Below are 22,810 nucleotides of genomic sequence, written 5' to 3'. Positions count from 1 at the left end.
CTGAAACAAAAAAAAACATATTTTTTTTCAAAATTTTCGGTATTTTTTTATTGAGGTGATCAAATACCACCAAAAGAAAGCTATTTGTGGGGAAAAAATGATAAAAATTTCATTTGGGTACAGTGTAGCATGACCACGCAATTGTCATTCAAAGTGCGACAGCGCTGAAAGCTCAAAATTGGTCTGGGCAGGAAGGTGCTTAAAGAGGAAGAAAACCCTGATGAGTTTACTTCCTCTTTTTTTCCCTGCAAAGGTAAAGCATAATGGACTACTATGCATCGCATAGTAGCCCATTATGTGTCACTTACCTGACACAGGAGCCAGCGAAGTCGCGCTGTCCCCTGTAGTCCGCCGCATCCATCTTGCTTGTGGCGTCTCGCAGCTCCGCCGCTGTCATTCGGCGAAGCCGCGATGACGTCACTCCCGCGCATGCGCACGGGAGTCGACAAATGTGGATAGCGGTGCCTGTTTTTGGGCAAATATCTCCTAAACCATATAGGTTTAGGAGATATTGCTTGGACCTACAGGTAAGCCTTAATCTAGGCTTACCTGTAGGTCAAAGTGGTTTGTAAGGGTTTACAACCACTTTAAGTGCCCAGTATTGAAGTGGTTAAGCATCAGGAATGTCTTTAGCTAATTTTAGCGGTAAGTTAAATTGGGCTTTAGGTTGATGAAGTTACAAACATGGCTATGTGGACATAAATACCTTTTACTACGATTTTCTGTGTCATTGTGGCCGAGCCGTGTTTGTTTTCCACTTTGCACTGATAATTGCCATCATGGGTTTTCTTTGCACTCCAGATGTTAATGACGCTGTTATCGGCGCTGTGCTGCACATCAGTTGGGGTCTCCCAGCTGAAGGTAGGTGGGGGCACGCCTTCTGCTATGCATGTCAGAGTCACATTGGCCCCTTCCGCTGCAGATGTTGATGGTTGCACTTTGATTTGAACTATTTTGGGTTTTACTGGAAGCAAGCAATGCATAATATAATGTTAAGACTGGACTAAAACCACAATGTTTAAAATGCAACTTCAACAGCTAAACACGCAATTGAAACTTGTATATAGAATTTCCTTTACCTGTCAAAAAATAAGTGTAAATTAAAACGGTATTAAACAGCGGTCAGTGGAAAATAGTTTGTCTCATCCCTCTACCTGCTACATCTGCTGGACAGCTTGTTCTGTTGAAAAACAACAGACTTACTCGCAGGATCACCAGGTAAAAATAGAATAAAGAGAGCCTAAAAGAGAAAACTAATGCAGCCATCACATCTAAGAATAGGTTAGCTGCAATATAATAAATGTTTGCTTTTGGGTTTCATTCCGCTTTAAAGCATGTCCTCTCATGTTTCGCACACCTTGATGTGACTGCATAGCATGACAACCCTGGAAAACTTCTACCTGTCATAACCCGCATTCGTGCTGCTCCCTGGACTGCAAGCCTAATGTCAGCTTTCACCTTTACTGGGCTGCCAATATATAAAAGTTGACTTCAGATAATGAATTGAGCAGGACGATTTTGAATTTTAAGGGAAAAATATTGGCTAATCAGTGTTTACAAGCATATATGCCTGAAGTGGTTCTTTAAAGCGGACCTTCACCCTTAAAGCGGTGTTCCGCTTAAAAAAAAAAATACTGCAGCTGCTGACTTTTAATAATCGGACACTTACCGGTCCCAGAGTCCAGCGATATGGGGGGATATGGGGCTCCGCTCGTCTCCTCCTCTGGTCAGGGGCGCCGGCATTTTAACTGTGGGCGCCCGGCTGTGACTTCACAGCCGGGCACCCACTGCGCATGCGCAACACATCGTAACTGGCCATGCAATCATCTGGGACCTGTCACGTGTTCCCAGATGATTGACAAGAGGGAGGGGGAGAGGCGATCTCCCTTCCTGCACCGAGGGAAGTGACATCAGGAGCCCAGGCACCGAAGGAAGCAGACTACAAAGGACCCCCAAGCTACAGGCTTTTATTTAAAAAAAAGATTATTTGGGGTGGAACTCCACTTTTATTAGATACAATTTTTGCCCTGCTTCCGCTCCCCAATTGTTTTTATCTTTATATATTCATTTTACTATTATTTATTTAATTTAATGGATTTTTTTTCCCCCCCTGAGCGTCCACCCTCCTCGGATCCAAGCAGAGACCTGCGACCAGGGCTGGGACAAGGGGTGGGCAGGAGGGACGGCTGTCCTGGGCACTATGGTTTCATGTGAGGGGGTGGGGGGATTAGTGTTGGGAGGGGGAAGTTGGAGGGTGGCAAAAGAAAGAATAGGAGGAGGGGGTGGACTGAAGTTCTTCTTTAACCATAAGATGCCTGCATGCTAATGTTCTAAAAAATACTAAAGCTGGCCAGACACCTATAGATTATCTGCAGATTTTCTATGGTTAGATGGAAAAAGTGCAACAGATTTCTCCATGTATGCTAAACTGTGGATAGATTAATCTCCCACTTTTTCCATCTAACCATAGAAAATCTGCAGATAATCTATAGGTGTATGGCCAGCTTTAGAACAATCACCCATTCTGACAGATGCAGATCTCAGACTAACTGGAAACCAATCAGCTGGTTCTCGATTATTTGATCACTATGATGACAGCCGATCATGGTGATCATATGCAGGCTGGAGAGCTTTGCTTATCTTCTCCAGCCTGCAGATGGCCCTTGTCTTATCTCTGTGCACAAAGAAAAAAAGATCTGTGTCTAACAAAAATATTAAAAAGTTTAGTTAAAAACTGTATTACATTTTTTTCACATTTAGTTCATTTCTCAGCATGAAAGAAACTTCTCTGTAGTCATATCAGTAAAAGGAAAGTTCTTATTGGCTGCTAAGGCTTACTAAGTCCTCAGTGACCTCTGTATGTAGCGTCAATGTATGTTTGGTAACAATTTTAACAAATTTCCATTTACCTGCTAGAGAGAGTTGTTCACTTTTTGTGTCACTGCCGTGCTCATTCTGAGACTTACAGATATACGATCCCACGTGTTTCTTAGTGACCCCCCATATTTTGACAGTACGTTTGTCCTCAGACATCTGCACATTAGATACTGGAGTGATCCAAGTCAAGACAGGAGGGGGGAATCCACTAGCTTCACAGGTTACTGTTACATTGGCGCCTTCAAGCACCTGTGTGGATGGCTCAATGTCAAAACGCGATATCTTAGGCTTCACTGGGGAAAAAACATTGTATATAAAACATATGTTCAGTTATTCATTCATTTAAAGTGGAGCATCGTCTTTCTAAAAAAATTAAAACTGTAGGGCAAGACAGTAAAAGTAATATAAAAGCAAATAATATAATCTGTTTTGCTTCAGTATACAGCACGGAGTTTAGATGTGACCTAAACTTTTTTATTTTTTAATTCTGATTCAGTTTGCGAGTGTTGTCTCGCAAAACTAGCAGAATTCGAGCTAATGTGATGTGCAGTACTGCATTTGGCCAGAGGTGCGGGGGCGCTGGTGACACTCAGAACGGTTCGGAACTGTTCTGAAATACTCAGAATCACTCGTAAATACTCTGAAACACTTGGGAATACTCAGTTCCCGAGTGTTTCTGAGCCTTTCCAAGGGTTTCCGAGTTCAGCAAGCTGTCCCGGAGTATTTCCGTGGCTCTCCGCTGCCCCCCCCCCCCTCACCTCTGGCCACATTCAGTATTGTATGCAATAGAAGTCAATGCAGAAAAAAATATCTATGTTTCCATTGACTTCTATGGGGAAACTCGCTTTGATATGTGAGTTCTTTGGATTACAAGCATTCTCCTAGAATAGATTATGCTCATAATTCAAGGTTCCACTGTAATATGTATTCAAATATTACTTGTTGCCATTGTGTCTACAGCTGGCCGTAGTTGTTTTGAATCCTTGTGTAGACACACCATACTATGTACTGTATCTATGCTTTCCCCATTGCAATAAGCAAAATCTCTTAGCACTGCTCCACTCACTAAGGGAAGTGAGATGAAGTACTCCTTTTCAGGGCAGAGGAACCTATCAAATAATTTTCTGGTTTTGGGGAACCCCTGCTAAAAATGACTATATCTACAACTCATGATATATTAGTGTGATGGCCAGCGGGAAAAATTCTCCTTAAATTTGTACTCATTAGGAAGACATTGCTCAATGCTTAAGGAACCCATAGCAACCTCTAAAGGAACCCTAGTTAAGAAACCCTGAGTTACATAGTCAGATTGAAAAAAGTGCATCTAGTACAACCAATAGAGAAAAAACAGAAAACCTCTATATACACAATGCTATACCCACAGCTGATCCAGAGAAAAGAAAAAAAAACAATAAAGCATGATCCGAATTGCTCCAGTGGGGAAAAAATACCTTCCTGATCTCAAAAGAGGCAATTAGATATTTGCACTGGTCGCATATTAGCATTAGTGCTCAGTGAGGGAACGAGGTGGGCCAGTGATGCTCAGTAGGGAGGGGCAATGTTACTTGGGGGGGGGGGGGGAGAGGGTAGCACTGATGCTTAGTGGGGAGACAAAATAGGCACTGATGTTCAGTTGGGGACAAAAGGGAGCACTTGTTCATTTGGGAAACAAGGGGGGCACAGGTGCTCAGTGGGGGAACAAGGGGGCACAGGTGCTCAGTGGGGGAACAAGGGGGGCCCTAATGCTCAGTGGGGAGAGATGGGTGGGTACTGGTGCTCAGCGGGGGGACAAAAGTGGCACAGGAGATGAGGGGCACTGGTGCTTAGTGGCGGACAAGGGGGCACTGGTGCTCTGTGGGTGGGGGGGGGGGGCACGGACACTGGTGCTTATTGGGGAGACAAGGTGAGCACTGGTGCTCAGTGTGTTGGTAGGTTGCCTACTGTGTGCATTTAGTTAGCAACCAGCTGCCCAGATCAAGGGGAATGGGTTAATGTTTTGCTGCCTTTTCCCAGGCATGTTTGCAGGCTTTCGCATGCGATATAAAAGGAACATGGTCTGGATCCCAGGAGTCCGGAAGCGCACCAGATTCACAGACCCAGAGCTAAGCTAGAGATGTTCGATGACAGGTTGTTGGCGGTAAATCTGAGGCCGCGTACACACGCGCGGACTGTTCGCCCAACCTTGTCCGCTGAACAGTGTTTGGGCGGACAGTCCGCTCGTGTGTGGGGCTTCAGCGGACAGTTTCAGCGGACAGTTGGCCGAACAAGGTCTTACGGAAATTCCGAAAAACTGTCCGCTGAAACCTTGTTTCAGCGGACTGTTCGCTCGTGTGTAGGCTTGTTCGGCCAACTAAGTCTCGCGCATGCTCAGAAAGGATTTCCACGTCGGAAGGTTGCATTGCAGTGTATAGGATGTCGTATTTTTCGTCCCGTCGTACGTGCCGTTCACGTCATCGCGCACGGTTTCAGCAAACTGTTCGTCCGTCGTGTGTGGCCATGTCCGTCCATGCTAAGTTTGAGCGGACTGTTCGCTCAAACTGTTGGACGGACAAAGTTGGGCCAACAGTCCGCGCGTGTGTACGCGGCCTCACCGTGTGTAGGCTCCATTGGACAATTGTTGTCGGACTTTCCGCGGACAAATGTTTGCTAGCAGGTTTTCAAATTTTACACGGACAAATGTGTGTTGTCCTATTTTCCGAGTGTGTGTACACAAGTCCGTCGGACAAAAGTCCAAAGTACAAACACGCATGCTCGGAAGCAAGGACGAGCCAGAAGCAGTCGGTCTTGTAAACTAGCGTTCCTAATGGAGGATTAATATTTGTGACGCGGCAAATTATGAAATCTGGAAATGCAGGGCACAATTCTCTTCTTCTTTAATGGGATAATAATAAAGCTGCTTTGCTGGTGATACGGATGGAGTTATTGCAAACAAATTTTCTAGTGATATCAAGAATAATATTATTATGTTTTTTTTTTATTTGGGCAAGTTACAGTGACAACACCATTATCCCCTTGTTTTTAAGATCAAAGCTACAACTATGTTGGTGTCCCGTGTCAATTTTACATTGTATTTTTTAAAATGTAACTGCCTACTCCCAAACTGTCATTTGAAGTAAAACACATAGCCAAGTATTATTCTACACTAATTTTTTTATTGTGCATTAAAAAAAGAAAACAAATAGAATTAGACATGCTATCTGCCAATAGAACTTAATCAAAAAGTGCATTCTGTGCATCCAAAAATATAGAAAATATACCAAATCAAATCATTATTCAACCAAAAAAATAATGTCAAAGCAATAACTCCAAGGCCAATAATAAATAACACGTTATCTCCTCCGATTCCGCAACATGTCTGGTTGATGAACGGCCGTTCAGAAACAAACTGAAAAGTGCAAAATGAAAAGCACGAATCAACACTCACCAAACTTCTACTAACATGAAATTAGCAGGAGCCCAAAGAGTGGAGCTAAAAAGCTGAAAAAACATATAGTACGTCTAGTACGTCACTACGTTCATAATTGTTGGCCAACAATTGTGTGGTCGTGTGTATGCAATACAAGTTTGGCCCAACTCCCTTCAGACAAAATTCCACGGTTTTGTGCGTTCGAGGCTTTAGTGAAATGAATGCCAAAACTTTTTGTTTTAATTTTAGATAGTGTAAGGAAATGTTATAACCACTGTGTCCGTTTTTTGTTTTTGCCATCTGCATCCCATTAAGGAGATTTCCCTTCATCCCACGTTCTATAGCTACTACAGGGAGTAAGAGGAAATAACTGGTTGCCACCAGAACAAGTGTCCACATTGGAAGCTTTCCTCTGTAGTTCTGGTGATAACTCATAATTTGGGATTTTCCACTCTCAGTGATAATGGTCACCAGGACCAGGGGTCAAGTCCTGAGAAAAAAGTGTGGGAACTCACCCAAGATTCTCCCTCCTCAAAAATAAAGGTGTGTGTGTGTGTGTATGTATATATATATATATATTATTAGGGGAGGCCAATAAGTTCTTACCCTTATCATGATCTAGATGTGTTAGTGTTCCGGAATTTTGCAGGTTTATGGGTGGATATCTTAGCAATATGTAATAAAAATAATAATAATAATAAAATAATAATAATAGTAAAAGACAGTGCAACATTTATTGTAAAGTGCCAGTTTACGAGGACACCTCCAAAATTCACATGCATTAAACAAATAAATATAGAACAGACGTAACAAAATAATTTAACCACTTCCGGACTGTCGCACGCTGATGAACGCCCCTACTTTGGGGACAGATATCGTTGTTATGGCAGCAGTTAACTGCCAAAACCCTGGTATCCCCATGTTCGGCCGGCGGTCCGGTACAAGATAAAAGTGGTCTCTGTGGCGGATTCGCTGCGAGATCACTCTTATTGGTGGTGGAAGAGGGCCCCTCTTGCCGCAATCTGGTGTCTTCCGCCACTTACCGGAGCCGTCGGTAGCGGGGGAGGCGATTGGATCCTTCTCAGTGCTGTGCATGCCCTGCTGTGGAAAAAGTACAGGAACACCGTTCCCATGCGTTCCTGCAGCACTCAAGCCCACACCAGTGTAGCGCCTACCCCACATTTCCGGGGGTCTGGTGGTGACCCCAGAGACAGGGAGGGTGCAGGTTACTAGTCATAGTAGGTGATGTACAAGACAGAAAGATGGGCGCCAGTCACTTTAATGCTTGAACAAAGAGAAGTTTATTTCTCACAAACAGGAAAGTGTGGGAGAGAGGGGATGGGGCTCATGACACCCTTAGTCAAAAATAGTAACGATCAGCAGACAGGCAGACTCCTTAGACAAAAGGATGAGACATGGCAGACAGCAGTACAGGAAATATGCATCTAAGCTGAACCAGCACATCGGTACTTTGTAGAATAGGCTGTCTCCTATAGTAACTGAACTTCAGTGAGTTCTCGGTTTAAGTCCTCCCAGCCACTTGATAGTCCCCAGCTCATGAAGAGTCACCTTTGGTGCTTCCTTAGAATTTTGACCCTCTGAGTATTGCATCCAGGTAGTGAGCAGTCTCTCCCTTGCAGAATCTTGATCACATGGTTAGGCCTTAGGCTTCAGGCCTACCCAGCAGGAGCTGTTCCTCACACACCCATCCAGACCGCAGTCTTGGCGGAGAAGCCCTAGTCACCTGACTCTCTCCAAATAAATACCCTTTCCCAGCATGCATAGCAGCCAGTCTGATTGGCTGAGAAAAAGTATGTTTATCCATAACTTGAATTCACTGTAGCTCATCATACTTATGTCAAAGGCAACAGCGCCACCTACAGACAAAATGGAGAAGCCACAGCTAAAACAGATTAGGAGAAAACCCTTTTATTCCAAAACAACTACAAATTAGCCAGGCTAGCTACCACCCAGCATAGCTAATTTTTCCTGTAACCCTGTTTTAGGATGAGGGTGCTACACTAGGACAAATAAAGAGGGTGAATCTCCCTTTTGCAAATTTTTGATCCTGCTGTAACAGATCAAGATTTGTATTTCCAAAGTGGTTTGGCTGTCAGGCAAGGCCTGAGATCTGTAACTGGTGTCGGTGGTGAAAGGAGGTCTGTCAGACTTCCCCATGCAGCAGCAAAGTTTTGTACTATGTAAAGAAAGTTTACCTGCAAAATTCAGTTTTTGGGTCCCATTGTGTGTCCCATGCTTATTTTCTACTATACACTGGTAATTTCCTAGATGACTCGTTTGCAGACTCTTGATGGTAACAGTTTGGTTATCAGCCGAGAACTGTAGGTCAGAGGGAGGCGTTTTCCAGCTGTAAATTGGATCGGGAACGCCATCAGCCTCACAAGTTATCTCCACCTTGTCTCCTTTTCCATGTAAAGGTGGACTCAGTTTTATGCTTGATACTTTGGGTTTATCTGAAATAAATTCATTGAATAACATAAGTGTAGAATTAGCTGTATATGGAAAGACAAAAGAATATATGTTTGATTATCAGTACAATAAATGTCCCCATTACAGTTAAAACCAACCGCTTATTCACTTGTTATCAAACAGGAAGGGAAATATTGATTTAAAAGGTTAATCACCTTTACTGACCTTTGCCAAAAGCATCCCTATGTATTCCAGTACCCTCAGTACTTTATATGCCGTGCTCATTTTTGCAAAAGAATGCTTACTTTTTAAGCTGCCCATTCCATTGCTGTGCCCTCTCCATCCTGCAGATGGCAGTATGTACCAAGTGGTGGATGTGTGGTCCCAGAAACCTGAGAACAAGCAGTCCGCTTCATTCCCTATGCACTCATGCACAGCTTGTTCTTTTTTGAAGCTCAGCATTCTACGAGAGCGGTAGAGAGCGATATCTCCTGCGATTTTCAGAACAGAGAGTGAAGGGCACTGCAATAAGTACCATAAAAAATAGGCATTCTTTAAGGCCTGATTCAGACTGGCATACTTAAGTGTACATTCCTGTGAAGGGAAGTGTGTTGCATGCACAGGATGAACAGGTGTTTTGTGCATCCCCAATCAGGCAGTCCCATTCGGGTCTATGTGGGTGCAGCCGCTGCGCCCAATTTGACATCAGCGTGAGTGCGAATGTATGTCCCCAGGATGTCAGATTGGGAGCACTGGCTGTTTCCATGCAGCCACTTCATTCGAATATACATGTATGGGACTTTCTTCACATAAATAAATGGAACATCTGTGCATTCTGTGCGGGCAAATAATACGGCCCTTTACATGGAAGTATATCTTTTGTAAAACTTACAAAAACAGCATACTGCATATTAATGTGGTGGGGAGGGGGAGATGGTCTGTGATCGGGTGTAGAAAATGTCCCAACATTAGTGGAAATAAACAGTGCCTCGGACTTGGTGGTCAGTGGGTGTTATTCCCTACCGGCCATAGTAAAATGACGTCCTTGACTTTGTGAGATGATATCTCTATAACAGCCTTTCTCAACCTTTTCAACACAGAGGAACCCTTGAAATAGTTCTCCGGTCTCGGGGAACCCCTTCTAAAAATTATAAATCTACAACCCATGATACATTAGTGTGATGGTCAATGGGAAGAATGGTCCTTACACTTGTGGTCATTGGGAAGAATTACCTCCTTACAGATAGCTAAAAAGATCAATGGTGTTGGTGAGAACTTATATGAGAGGCAGAAATGGCCCGATGCTGAAGGAACCCCTAGCAACCTCTGGAGGAACCCTAGTTGAGAATCACTCCTCAATAATATCATTATTTCCAGCCGGCGATTCTGTGCACCTTAAGAACGATCATAGCAGCAGTTCCACTGCTTGATCGTTCTTATTGGCGACGAGAAGGGACGCCCCCCTCCCGCCACCATCCGGTGCTTCTCCGGGCTCTCCCGTGCCATCGGGAGCCCGGAGAAAGAACTGGTCGGCGCCGGATGACTACAATAGAGATTTACGGTGACCAGATCTCTATGACTGTCGGAGGCCCAGGTGCGACGTTATGACGTCACGCCCTGGGTTCCTGGGTGTAAACAAAGCCACGATCGCGGCTGTGAGCATGAGATCAGTGAATTTTTTTTCTCAATCTCATGCTTTCCAGCCTGCAGAAGAGATGTGGGGTCTTATTGATCCCGCATCTCTCCATAAAGAAGACCTGTCACATAGATTCCTATTAAAAGGGATGTTTACATTCCTTGTAATAGGAATAAAAGTGATAAAAAAAAAGTAAAAATAAAAAAAATTAAGTAAAATAAAAATAATAATAATAACACATTTTTTTAAAACACCGCTGTCCCCGGTAGCTCGCACTCAGAAGCGAACGCACACGCAAGTCCCACCCACATATGTAAATGCCAAACCACACATGTGAGGTATCGTTGCGTGTGTTACCGTGCAAGATAAAAAGTTGCCATTTATTTCCCAGGGTGCCTGCTAGAAAAACATATATATATATATATATATATATATATTGTAGACATGTCACTGGAGAAGTGATCGAGGGGGTGTACATCTCACCTAGGTTGCTACACAGTGTGAGATGGTAAATCCAGGATGGATCAGTTTCTCAGCAGCGATATGCTGCTGAGTTGTTATTTAATTTTGCCGGGCCTGGGTTTATATGGAATGGCAGGTAGGTTTGGTAGAGGGACCTGTCATTCCACATCCCCCGATCCAGTTCTGGGTTTGGGATCAGGTGAGCTTGGATCCTAATTAGCCTGGGAAGCTAAAGGCTCTGTAGGGTCTGCAGGTGATTGCTTCTCAGCCAGGGAATGAACAATCTGTGTGTTGAAGGAAGCTGCAAGCACAGCCACTGCTGGAGCTAAAACTCACCCTGCGATGTCCAGGCGAAAGACGCTGTGTTTGTAAGTGTCAGATAGGTGAGCAGAACCTGTTAGTAAGCGCCCAGCCGGGCTAGGACTTTTATTTTTGTTGTACTTAGAAAGCACGGTGTTGCTGTATATTTTGTTTGCTGGACTGTTTGTACCACGAATAAACGCCAAGATCTGCTTTATCAAATTCCAAGTCTGCTGTGAACTGTGTCAAAACACACCCTACCCCGGGAAGATCCCTTACAATTGGTGGAGGTAGCGGGCAACGCGGTTGCTAGGGGCAACGGTGTGGACAGACTTGGCTACAGCTGCTGATGTCCTGGGTGAAAGCTGCAACTACACTCCAAAAACAGTCCAGCAACATGGAGGAGATGCTGAAGCAGTTTATGCAAGTGAGTTTGCAACAACAACAGGCTCAGACAGAGGCCAATAGACGACATGAACAGTCCATGGCTGAACAACAGCAGATGATCGCTGCACAACAGCAGGCTCAGATAGAGGCCAATAGACGACATGAACAGTCCATGGCTGCACAACAACAACTTATTGAGCACCTGATAGCAAATCGAGAGGCGCCTGTGGTGATGGGAGCCGCTCCAGAGATTTTTTCTGGGAGAAGGACTGTGCAGAAAGCGCTGCAAAAGATGACTGCTGAGGACGATGTTGAGGCCTATCTAACAGTATTTGAGCGCGTGGCTGAGCGAGAGAAGTTACCAGCCGCTGAGTGGGCAGAGGTAATTGCGCCCTATTTAACAGGTGAACCTCAAAAGGCCTACTATGACCTCAGTGAGCAAGAGGTTAAGGACTATACTCGGCTAAAAGAGGAGATGCTTGCCCGACTAGGAGTTACTACTGCAGTCCGTGCCCGGAGGGTACGCAACTGGAGCTACAGTCTGGACAAATCAGCGAGGTCCCAGATGTATGACCTAATCCATTTGGCAAGAAAGTGGTTGGAGCCAGACACTTCTACTCCTGCACAAATCCTAGAGAAGGTCGTGATGGATCGCTACCTCCGAGCCCTTCCTACTGACTTGCAACGCTGGGTGGGACAAGGTGATCCTAAGAATGCAAACGAACTTGTCAACCTTGTGGAGAGGTTCCAGGCGACTGAGGACTACCTCCGTGATGTTCCTGCAGCATCTTCACCTCCCCGGAGCGCCAGATCTGTGCCGTCAGCTGGTAAGAGACTTCCATCTATTGGGGGAGTGTGGAGGGGTGCTGATGGGGGGAAAAGGGCTCAAGTGGTGTCTCAGGGACAAAAGACTGGTGATGGTCCCGGGTGGCTAAGGGGCTCTGAAAAGGACTCCTTGCCAAAGAGACCAGGCCCTATCCAGTGTTGGAGATGCCATGAGGCGGGACACGTGTCGGCCCATTGCCCTCTTACCTCTGAACCCATGGAATGTGACGCTAGCCGGCGTCAGTCGCTATTTGCGGAACCATCTTGTGCTGCAGTTCCTGGACTAGAGACTGAACCGCAAATCTGCGATATTACAATCAATGACTTTCCTGTTAAAGCGTTAATGGACTCAGGAAGCCTTGTAACCTTGGTGCATGCTAGCCTGGTGACTGGGGACTTAGAGTCTAAAAAGCATATGAGTGTTGTGTGCATACATGGTGATACAAAAATGTACCCTATAGTGCTGGCTAAAGTCGGGACTGAACAAGGCACCGTACAATATGAAGTGGGTGTGGTTAAAAACCTCATGCATAATGTAATATTGGGGCGCGATTTTCCATTATTCTGGGCTCTCTGGGAAAAAAGAAAAATCCCCAAAAGGAGTGAGGATACCTCTAAGGGGGTTGCCTTGTCCACTGTGAATGATAAAAGTATGCAGGATGAAAATGATTGTTTTCCTTTACAGGTCCTGGCTGGGGAGGAGGAGGCTCCTCCCACTGAGCAAAATATACTAGACTTAGAGGTGTCTAGAGATAATTTTGGGGCTGCACAATTACAGGACCCCACTCTCAAAAATGCGAGAGAGCAGGTTGCTGTAATGAATGGGGTACCTCAGGAACCAGATGCTGAAAAAAGATTTCCACATTTTTCGGTGACTAATGATCTTTTCTATAGGGTTACTAAGGTTAAGGATGAGATTGTGGAACAGCTTCTGGTACCTAAGCCGTACCGGCGTCAGGTGCTTGACATGGCACATAACCATGTTCTTGGGGGACACTTGGGGACTGACAAAACGCGAGAGAGGGTTCTCCAGAGGTTTTTTTGGCCGGCCATATATGATGACATTAAAAAATACTGTGAGTCGTGCCCCACATGTCAGGTTAGTGCCCCAGTGTCACATTTTCGCAGTCCTTTGGTTTCGCTCCCTATTATAGAGGTGCCTTTTGAGCATATTGCCATGGATTTAGTGGGTCCCATTGTAAAGTCAGCTAGAGGACACCAGTATATTTTGGTAGTCCTGGATTATGCGACCCGCTATCCTGAGGCTGTACCCTTAAGAAACACTGCATCTAAAACAATTGCACGTGAGTTGTTTTATATGTTCTCTAGGACTGGGATCCCCAAAGAAATCCTAACTGACCAAGGTACGCCATTTATGTCGAAAGTAATGAAGGAATTATGCAGACTATTTAAAATCTCACACATCCGTACCTCTGTGTACCACCCCCAGACGGACGGATTGGTGGAGAGATTTAATAAAACTTTGAAACATATGTTGAAGAAAGTGGTGGCAAAAGATGGTCGTGACTGGGATCATTTATTACCCTACCTCATGTTTGCTATTAGGGAGGTGCCCCAAGCGTCCACAGGGTTCTCACCATTCGAGTTGGTCTATGGTCATCACCCTAGGGGTCTACTAGACATTGCAAAAGAGACATGGGAGAATGAGTCCACCCCATACAAGAGTGTTATTGAGCATGTAGCACAAATGCAGGACCGTATAGCCACTGTAATGCCCCTGGTAAGGGAACACCTCCAGAGAGCTCAAGAGGCCCAAAGTAGAATTTACAACCGGTCCGCAAGAATCAGGACATTCAACCCAGGCGATAGGGTCCTTATACTAGTCCCCACTGTTGAGAGTAAATTCTTGGCGAAGTGGCAAGGTCCTTATGAAATTGTTGAAAAGATCAGTGAGGTGAACTACAAGGTGCACCAACCAGGTAGAAGGAAGCCTTTCCAAGTTTATCACATAAACTTGATCAAGCCCTGGAAAGACAGGGAATCCTTGGGGGCGACAAATACTGTTAATAATTTGTCACAACCAATCCCTCCAGTCAAGGTAGGTGATACTCTATCAGTGTCACAGAAACAGGAGGCTCAGGAATTTTTACAGAAAAACAAAAACAAGTTCTCTGACCTCCCAGGGCGTACACACCTCATCCATCATCACATTGAAACTGAGCCTAGAAGCAGAGTAAACCTTAAGCCCTATAGGATACCCGAGGCACGTAGGGAAGCCGTATCTGCCGAGGTAAAACGTATGCTTGCTCTGGGGGTAATTGAGGTGTCACAGAGTGAATGGTCCAGCCCAATTGTGCTAATCCCAAAGCCCAATGGAACTTGGAGGTTCTGTAACGATTTCAGAAAGTTGAATGAGATCTCCAAGTTCGATGCGTATCCTATGCCCAGGGTAGATGAGTTGATTGAGAAGTTGGGTAACGCCAGGTACATAACCACCCTCGATCTCACAAAGGGCTACTGGCAGATTCCACTTTCTGGTGAGGCTAAAGAGAAAACTGCTTTCTCCACCCCTGATGGGCTATTCCAGTATGTAGTGATGCCGTTCGGGTTACATGGAGCGCCTGCAACTTTCCAGAGGTTGATGGACTTGATTCTGCGACCACATCGTGATTACTCAGCCGCCTACCTCGATGATGTGGTCATTTTTAGCCCTGATTGGGAAAGTCACCTCTGTAAGGTACAGGCCGTGTTGGATGCCATAAGTGATGCAGGGTTGACCATAAATGCCGAGAAGTGTGCTCTAGCCCTAGAAGAGGCCAAATATCTGGGCTACATTGTTGGAAGAGGATTGGTTAGGCCACAGCTAAATAAAATTGAGGCAATACAGAATTGGCCTAGACCCCTGACAAGGAAACAGGTTAGAGCTTTCCTGGGTATTACGGGTTATTACCGTAGATTTGTGCCGAACTTTGCCTCAGTTGCTGCTCCGCTAACTGACTTGACAAAGGGCGGAAAGACAGCAATGGTCACGTGGACCCCAGAGGCCGAGGAGGCTTTCCAAAGCCTTAAGTCTGCCTTGTGCCAACCACCTGTGTTAGTCACCCCCGATTTCAGGCGAGAATTTCTGGTTCAGACAGATGCCTCTAGCACAGGCTTAGGTGCAGTACTCTCACAAGTAGTGAATGGTGAGGAGCATCCGGTGACGTACTTGAGTAGAAAACTAACCCCGGCCGAGAAAAATTATGCCATTGTGGAGCGAGAATGTTTGGCAGTGAAGTGGGCCCTAGAATCTTTAAAGTATTACTTGCTAGGCAGGAAATTCAAGTTGGTGACAGACCATGCCCCCCTAACATGGATGAAGTTAAACAAGGAGAGAAATGCAAGAGTGACTAGATGGTTTCTCTCCCTACAAAACTTTAATTTCACTGTGGAACACAGGCCAGGGAAATTACAGGCAAATGCTGACGCATTGTCAAGGGTAAGTTGTCTGTGGGGACAAAAGGCTCAGCCCTCCGGTCTGAAAAAGAGGGGGGGGATATGTAGACATGTCACTGGAGAAGTGATCGAGGGGGTGTACATCTCACCTAGGTTGCTACACAGTGTGAGATGGTAAATCCAGGATGGATCAGTTTCTCAGCAGCGATATGCTGCTGAGTTGTTATTTAATTTTGCCGGGCCTGGGTTTATATGGAATGGCAGGTAGGTTTGGTAGAGGGACCTGTCATTCCACATCCCCCGATCCAGTTCTGGGTTTGGGATCAGGTGAGCTTGGATCCTAATTAGCCTGGGAAGCTAAAGGCTCTGTAGGGTCTGCAGGTGATTGCTTCTCAGCCAGGGAATGAACAATCTGTGTGTTGAAGGAAGCTGCAAGCACAGCCACTGCTGGAGCTAAAACTCACCCTGCGATGTCCAGGCGAAAGACGCTGTGTTTGTAAGTGTCAGATAGGTGAGCAGAACCTGTTAGTAAGCGCCCAGCCGGGCTAGGACTTTTATTTTTGTTGTACTTAGAAAGCACGGTGTTGCTGTATATTTTGTTTGCTGGACTGTTTGTACCACGAATAAACGCCAAGATCTGCTTTATCAAATTCCAAGTCTGCTGTGAACTGTGTCAAAACACACCCTACCCCGGGAAGATCCCTTACAATATATATATATATATATATATATATATATATATATATATATATATATATATATATATATACACACACACACACACACACACACACACACACACACACACACACACACACACACACACACACACACACACACATATATATATATATATATATATATATATATATATATATATATATATATATATATATATGTGTGTGTTTAAATGTTTGGGGGTTCTGAGTAATTTTCTAGCAAAAAAATTATGATTTTTACATGCAGGAGAGAAGGGTCAGAATAGGCCCGGCATTGAAGTGGGTAAAACTTACATAGCATCTGTGGTCAGTAGGGAGAGAAATAGTTCCTATTATTGATGTCAGTGGAAGGAATAGTGGCACATTGTTGGTGTCAGTGGAAGGAATAGTGCCCCATCATTGGTATCAGTGGGAGGAATAGTGGTCCCTCATTGGTGTCTGTGAAAACAATAGGGCCTCATCATAGTTGTCAGTGGAAGGAATAGTGGCCCATAAATGGTGTCAGTGGAAGGAGTAGCGCCCCATTGTTGGTTTCAGGGAAAATAATAGTGCCCCATTGTTGGTGTCAGTGGGAGTAATAGTACCTCATCATTGGTGACAGTAAGCCCTTGTACACACGGTCAGACATTCCGACAACCAAATCCGTCGGATTTTGTCAGATGGATTTTGTCCGAAACTGTTGCATACACACAGTCGGACAAAGTTGTCAGAAAATCCAATCGTACTTAACGTGATGGCGTTATTTCGTTAGGACGGAACTACGTTCAGGCTAGTAGCCAATAGCTTTGGTCTAGGAATTTGATCTGAGCATGCGTGGCACTTTTTCTACACATGATCGGACAAAGTCCGATCGGATCATGTTGTCGGAAAATTTTATAGCCCAGCTGGAAAACTTGGTCCGACGGATACTCCTACGGAAACAGTCCGATGGAGCCCACACACTGTCGGATTATCCGACAACACGGTCCTATCGGACATTGTCCATCGGAATGTCCGACCGTGTGTACAAGGGCTAAGAGAAATAGTGTTCCATTGTTTATATCAGTGGGAGGACTAGTACCACATCATTGGTGTCAGTGGAAGGAATAGTACCACATCATTGGTGTCAGTGGAAGGAATAGTACCACATCATTGGTGTCAGTGGGAGGACTAGTACCACATCATTGGTGTCAGTGGAAGGAATAGTACCACATCATTGGTGTCAGTGGAAGGAATAGTGCCCAATTATTGGTGTCAGTAGGAGGAACAGTGACCCATTGTTGTTGTCAGTGGGAGGAATTATAACCCCCTGTTGGTGTCAGTGGAATGAATGGTAACTTATCATCGGTGTCAGTGAGAATAATAGTCTCCACGGGTTGGATAAAGGCAAACAAAGGGTTGCATTCAATCCACATGCTGCAATTTGGAGTCCACTGCTGTAATGCATAGGGATGCTTTTGGTAAACATCAGGTAAAGATGCCCTAACCCATTAATACTACATTCTTTCCCCAGTGTGAACAGCACGTACAGAAATCATTATGGGATGGGGGGAAGGTTGCAAGTCGCTGTGGTGTGGTGACATACAATGCAGATATGCTGCATGTTTATGCAGTGCACCGCATCACACTTCAACACAGCCTTATGGAAAATAATAGATTTCTATGTGCCCTTTGCGTTGAGCCTGCATTGATCTATACAGATAAGATATGGATATGGTATGAACGATTCCCTAACACGTCTACTTATAGCGTCTACAAAAAACAGTTTTGTTTTTTTAAATGGTAGGCTAACCCTTTAAATTGGCTCAGCACTGCAACAGAACTCAATACGAGAATAGGGAAGAAATATAAAATATAACTCTACATAAATTCACAGGACAATATTTTTTATAGCGTCAAATCATTAGGCCCGAATATTAAAAGGGCTGCCAGGGATGGTTTCCATTGATTTGAATCCCAGCTCCAACAAAAAATGCCGGACAATTCTAAGATAGTGATAAAAATGCTAATATAAATTGTAATAAAATGATACAATTTTCCTGTTTAACCACTTTAGCCCTGGAAGATTTGGCTGCTCAATGACCAGGCCATTTTTTTTAAGCCAATTTTTTCCCTAAGTTTAGGCCGATATATATATATTCTTCTAAATATTTTTGGTAAAAAAATAGCAATAAGCATATATTGATTGGTTTGCGCAAAAGTTATAGCGTCTACCAAATAGGGGATAGAGTTATGGCAATTTTATTATTTTTTTACTAGTAATGGCAGCAATCTGCGATTTTTATCGGGACTGCGACATTATGGTGGACACATCGGACACTTGACACATTTTTGGGACGACTGACAATTATACAGCGATCAGTGCTATAAAAATGCACTGTTTACTGTATAAATGTCACTGGCAGGGAAGGTGTTAACACTAGAGGGCAATCAAGGGGTTAACTGTGTTCCCTAGTGTGTGTTCTAACTGTGGGGGGATGGGACTGACTATAGGAGATGACAGATTGTGGTTTCTAGCTATTAGGAACTCACGATCTGCCTCTCCTCTCCTCACAGAACAGGGATTAGTGTGTATACACACACACACACACACACACACACATGTTCTGCCTCTCGTGCCCACGACCGCAGGCCACGAACATTGGCACCCCCGCAGTGCAGCGTGCAGCGCGCGTGCGCGCCTGCTACCCTGCTTAAGGGAGCCGATGTACAGCTACGACGGCTCGCGGGATCATGCCGACCTGCCACAGTATCGCAATAATCACAAAAAAACGCAATAAGTGTATATTGATTGGTTTGCGCAAATGTTATAGCGTCTACAAGCTATGGAATTGATTTATGGCATTTTTATTATTACTATTTTTTTTTAATTTTTTTTACTAGTAATGTTGGTGATCTGTGATTTTAGGCAGTACTGCGACATTGCAGCAGACAGATCGTACACTTTTGACATATTTTTGGGACCACTGACATTTATATAGCGATCAGTGTTATAAAAAATGCACTGATTACTGTGTAAATGTCACTGGTAGGGAAGGGGTTAACACTAGGGGATGATCAAGGGCTTAAATGTAGTCCCTAGTTAGTGTTTCTAACTGCATGGGGATATGACTGACTGGGGGAGGAGACATATCGCTGTACCTACTTACTAGGAACCAAAAAATATGTCTCTTCTCCCCTGTCAGAACAGGGGTTTGTGTACTTACACACACAAATCCCCATGCTGGCTCTCGTGCCCGCTATTGCGGGTGGCAGGTGGCAATTGCACCCGCCGGCCATGCACATCAGGTCCCCCGCCGTGCCACGAGTGCACCTCTGGCGGCTCTTAAAGGATACAACGTATCCATACGTTGTTTTGCACAGCTGTGCCATTCTGCTGATGTATATCGGCGTGAGGCGGTCGGCATGTGGTTAAAATGTGCTCTCCGTCATTCAGGCTTTTAACTCCATGCTGCCATCTATTAGTGATTTTGACATCCCTTACATAGTCATATGGTATATAAACAGACAGAGGTTTATAAACAAAGCTCCAGTGTGGTCACAGTTTATAAACAAACCTCCAGTGTGGTCATATGATATATAAACAGTTAGAGCTTTGTAAACAAACCTACAATGTAGTCATATAAACAAAGCTCCAGTGTGGTCACAGTTTATAAACAAAGCTCCAGTGTGGTAACATGGTATAAAAACAGACAAAGGTTTATAAAAAAAATTAATTCTCCAGTGTGGTCACATGGTATATAAACAAACCTCCAGTGTGCTCACATGACATTAGTTACTGTGTAGTGAGGGCGAGGGGGAGCCATGTTGTTTTTACTTGATGCTGCATGATATATGATGCCATGTGACCACACTGGAGCTTCTTTTATAAGACATCCTGGCCTTCCCATTCTTAAAGTATATCTAAGGATGAATCTTTTTTTTATATTAGTTTTGTATGGAGTGACACCCATCAGGCACTAATGCCGCGTACACACGATCAGACTTTGCGGCAGAAAATGTCAGACAGAATCATTTCATCGGATATTCCGATCGTGTGTGGGCTTCATTGGACTTTCTTCTTCAAAAATTCTGACGGACCTAGAAATAGAACATGTTTTAAATCTTTCCGACGGAATCAATTCCTATCCGGAAAACTGTTTGTCTGTGTGCTATTCCGATGGACCAAATACGACGCAAGGACAGCTATTGGCTACTGGCTATTGAACTTCCTTTTCTAGTCCCATTGCACGTCATCATGTTCTAAAATAACAGACTTTGGTGTGATTGGGTGTAGGCAAGTCCGTTCGGATCGGAACTCCATCGGAAAGACCGTCAGAGTTTATTGTGACGGAAAGTCCGGTTGTGTGTACGTGGCATTAGTGCTGTCTGTGCCCCATTAGGGAGATTCATCTTCTCTAATTGTCCTCTTTACCAGTATTACTGAGACTGAAATAATAGAAAATCCCAAATTGTGTTATCACCAAAACAGGAGTAGAGGGGAAATCCTCCAATGAGGACGCTAATTCCAGTCACCCTGGTGACAACCTGGGGTTTTCTCACTTTGGGATTTCATTCTACTTCCCGTTTTGGATGTGGGACAGGAAGTGAAGGTAAATCACCACAATGGGACAACAATGGCAGCAGTTATAAACTTCTATTAATCTATCCAAAAAAGAAAGAAAGAAATTGCCTTTTGTATTGTATAATCTATATTGCTTAATAGATACTTACACTCTACAGATACGTTTACTATCTTTTTAACCATGTCAAAGTTCCGAGCACGGCAGGTGTACAGCCCCGTCATATTTCTCATTGCTGTGAATTTCTTCTCAACCTCATAGGTGGTGGTGTTTTTTGCACAGGTCACTGTTGGTGAGGGGTACCCTGTGGCCATGCAGTAGAAGCTGTGCTCCTTTCCCTCAATCCACACCAACTTGTCAGGACAGTCTGTGAACTCAGGCCCAGCTGGAAGACAATGCCAAGAGATAAGAATGGTCATTGATAATGGCAAAATGTAGGAATATGCAGAGCAATATTTAAGTATAACACAGCCATAGACCCAACTGAATAATAATACCATTTCATCATCAAGTGTAACTAAACCCAACAACAAAAATGATTATTATTATTCAGGATTTATACAGCTGCCAACAGTTTGCACAAGTTCTGCAAGTACAGAAAAATAACCCATTGAAAAATCCACTGAGCTGTGTATTGAACTGACACCTCAAACAACGTTATCAAGTTTGCCATTTCTCTCTGTGAACTATAGGACATCATCTCTCCATATAATGGGGATAGAGGAGAGGGGGAGAGGTGTTCTGTAGTTCTAACATCCTGTCCTAGAGTGACAATGCTTCTCCTCTATATATACAGTACAGCGAGTGAGCAGTGTCATTCTAGGACAGGAATTGTATTACTCTCAAGATCCCCAGATGAGACTAAAGGAATAAAAAGCCTGAAAAAATAAAACAAATTCAGCCACCATCCAAATATTGGGCTGCACACTGAAGACGCTCAGCTCCAGCCAAGGTCATTCCCACCCAGAGGTGGGTCAAAAGAACTCCCCCTTCATCAGGGCTACAGTAAAACCATATACAGTGCATCCGAAAAGTATTCGCAGCGCTTCACTTTTTCCACAATTTTTTGTTACAGACTTTTATTCCAAAATGTATTAAATTCATTATTTTCCTCAAAATTCTATAAACAATACCCCATAATGACAACATGAAAGAAGTTTGTTTGAAATCTTTGCAAATTCATGAAAAATAAAAATATATCCCATGTACATAAGTTTTCACAGCCTTTGCCATGACACTCAAAATTAAGAACAGGTTTCCACTGATCATCCTTGAGATGTTTCTTCTTGGAGTCCACCTGTGGTAAATTCAGTTGATTGGACATGATTTGGAAAGGCACACACTTGTCTATAAGGTCCCACAGTTAACAGTGTGTATCAGAGCTCAAACCAAGCCATTAAGTCCAAGGAATTGTCTGAAGGCCTCCAAGACAGGATTGAGGCACAGATCTGGGGAAGGGTACAGAACAATTTCTGCAGCATTGAAGGTCCCAATGAGCACAGTGGCCTCCATCATCCGTAAATGGAAGAAGTTTGGAACTAGCAGAACTCTTCCTAGACCGGGCCGTCTGGCCAAACTAAGCGATAATTTGGGAAGAAGGGCCTTAGTTGAGGAGGTGACCAAGAACCCGATGGTCACTCTGACAGAGCTCCAGCATCTCTCTGTGGAGAGAGGAGAACCTTCAAGAAGAACAACCATCTCAAACAGGCCAATATGCTAGAGTGGCCAGACGGAAGCTACTCCTCAGTAAAAGGCACATGAAGGAGAAACAAAATTCTCTGGTCTGATGAAACAAAGATTGAACTCTTTGGCCTGAATGATAAGTGTCATC

General features: G+C 44.2%; 1 protein-coding gene across 2 annotated transcripts in view; it reads right to left on the bottom strand.

Moving 5' to 3' along the window:
- LOC143961064 (intercellular adhesion molecule 5-like) overlaps nucleotides 1–22,810 on the bottom strand; it is an 89,810-nt gene that overhangs the window by 10,290 nt on the left and 56,710 nt on the right. The window contains exons 3-6 of one of the 2 annotated variants that reach the window (XM_077470205.1): nucleotides 21,131–21,364; nucleotides 8,500–8,757; nucleotides 2,910–3,170; nucleotides 707–964 (exon numbers count right to left, since the gene is read on the bottom strand). In XM_077470205.1, coding sequence (XP_077326331.1) covers nucleotides 707–964; nucleotides 2,910–3,170; nucleotides 8,500–8,757; nucleotides 21,131–21,364 — 1,011 coding nt within the window. The remainder of the gene's footprint in view (nucleotides 1–706; nucleotides 965–2,909; nucleotides 3,171–8,499; nucleotides 8,758–21,130; nucleotides 21,365–22,810) is intronic. The other variant, XM_077470206.1, reaches the window with a different exon arrangement.

The sequence above is a fragment of the Lithobates pipiens genome, unplaced genomic scaffold, assembly GCF_037356315.1.
Source record: "Lithobates pipiens isolate NorthernLeopardFrog02 unplaced genomic scaffold, aLitPip1_a1.2 Scaffold_8, whole genome shotgun sequence".
Lineage (NCBI taxonomy): Eukaryota > Metazoa > Chordata > Amphibia > Anura > Ranidae > Lithobates > Lithobates pipiens.
Note: the sequence above shows the minus strand (reverse complement) of the source record. Positions and strands in the feature narration are given on the sequence as shown.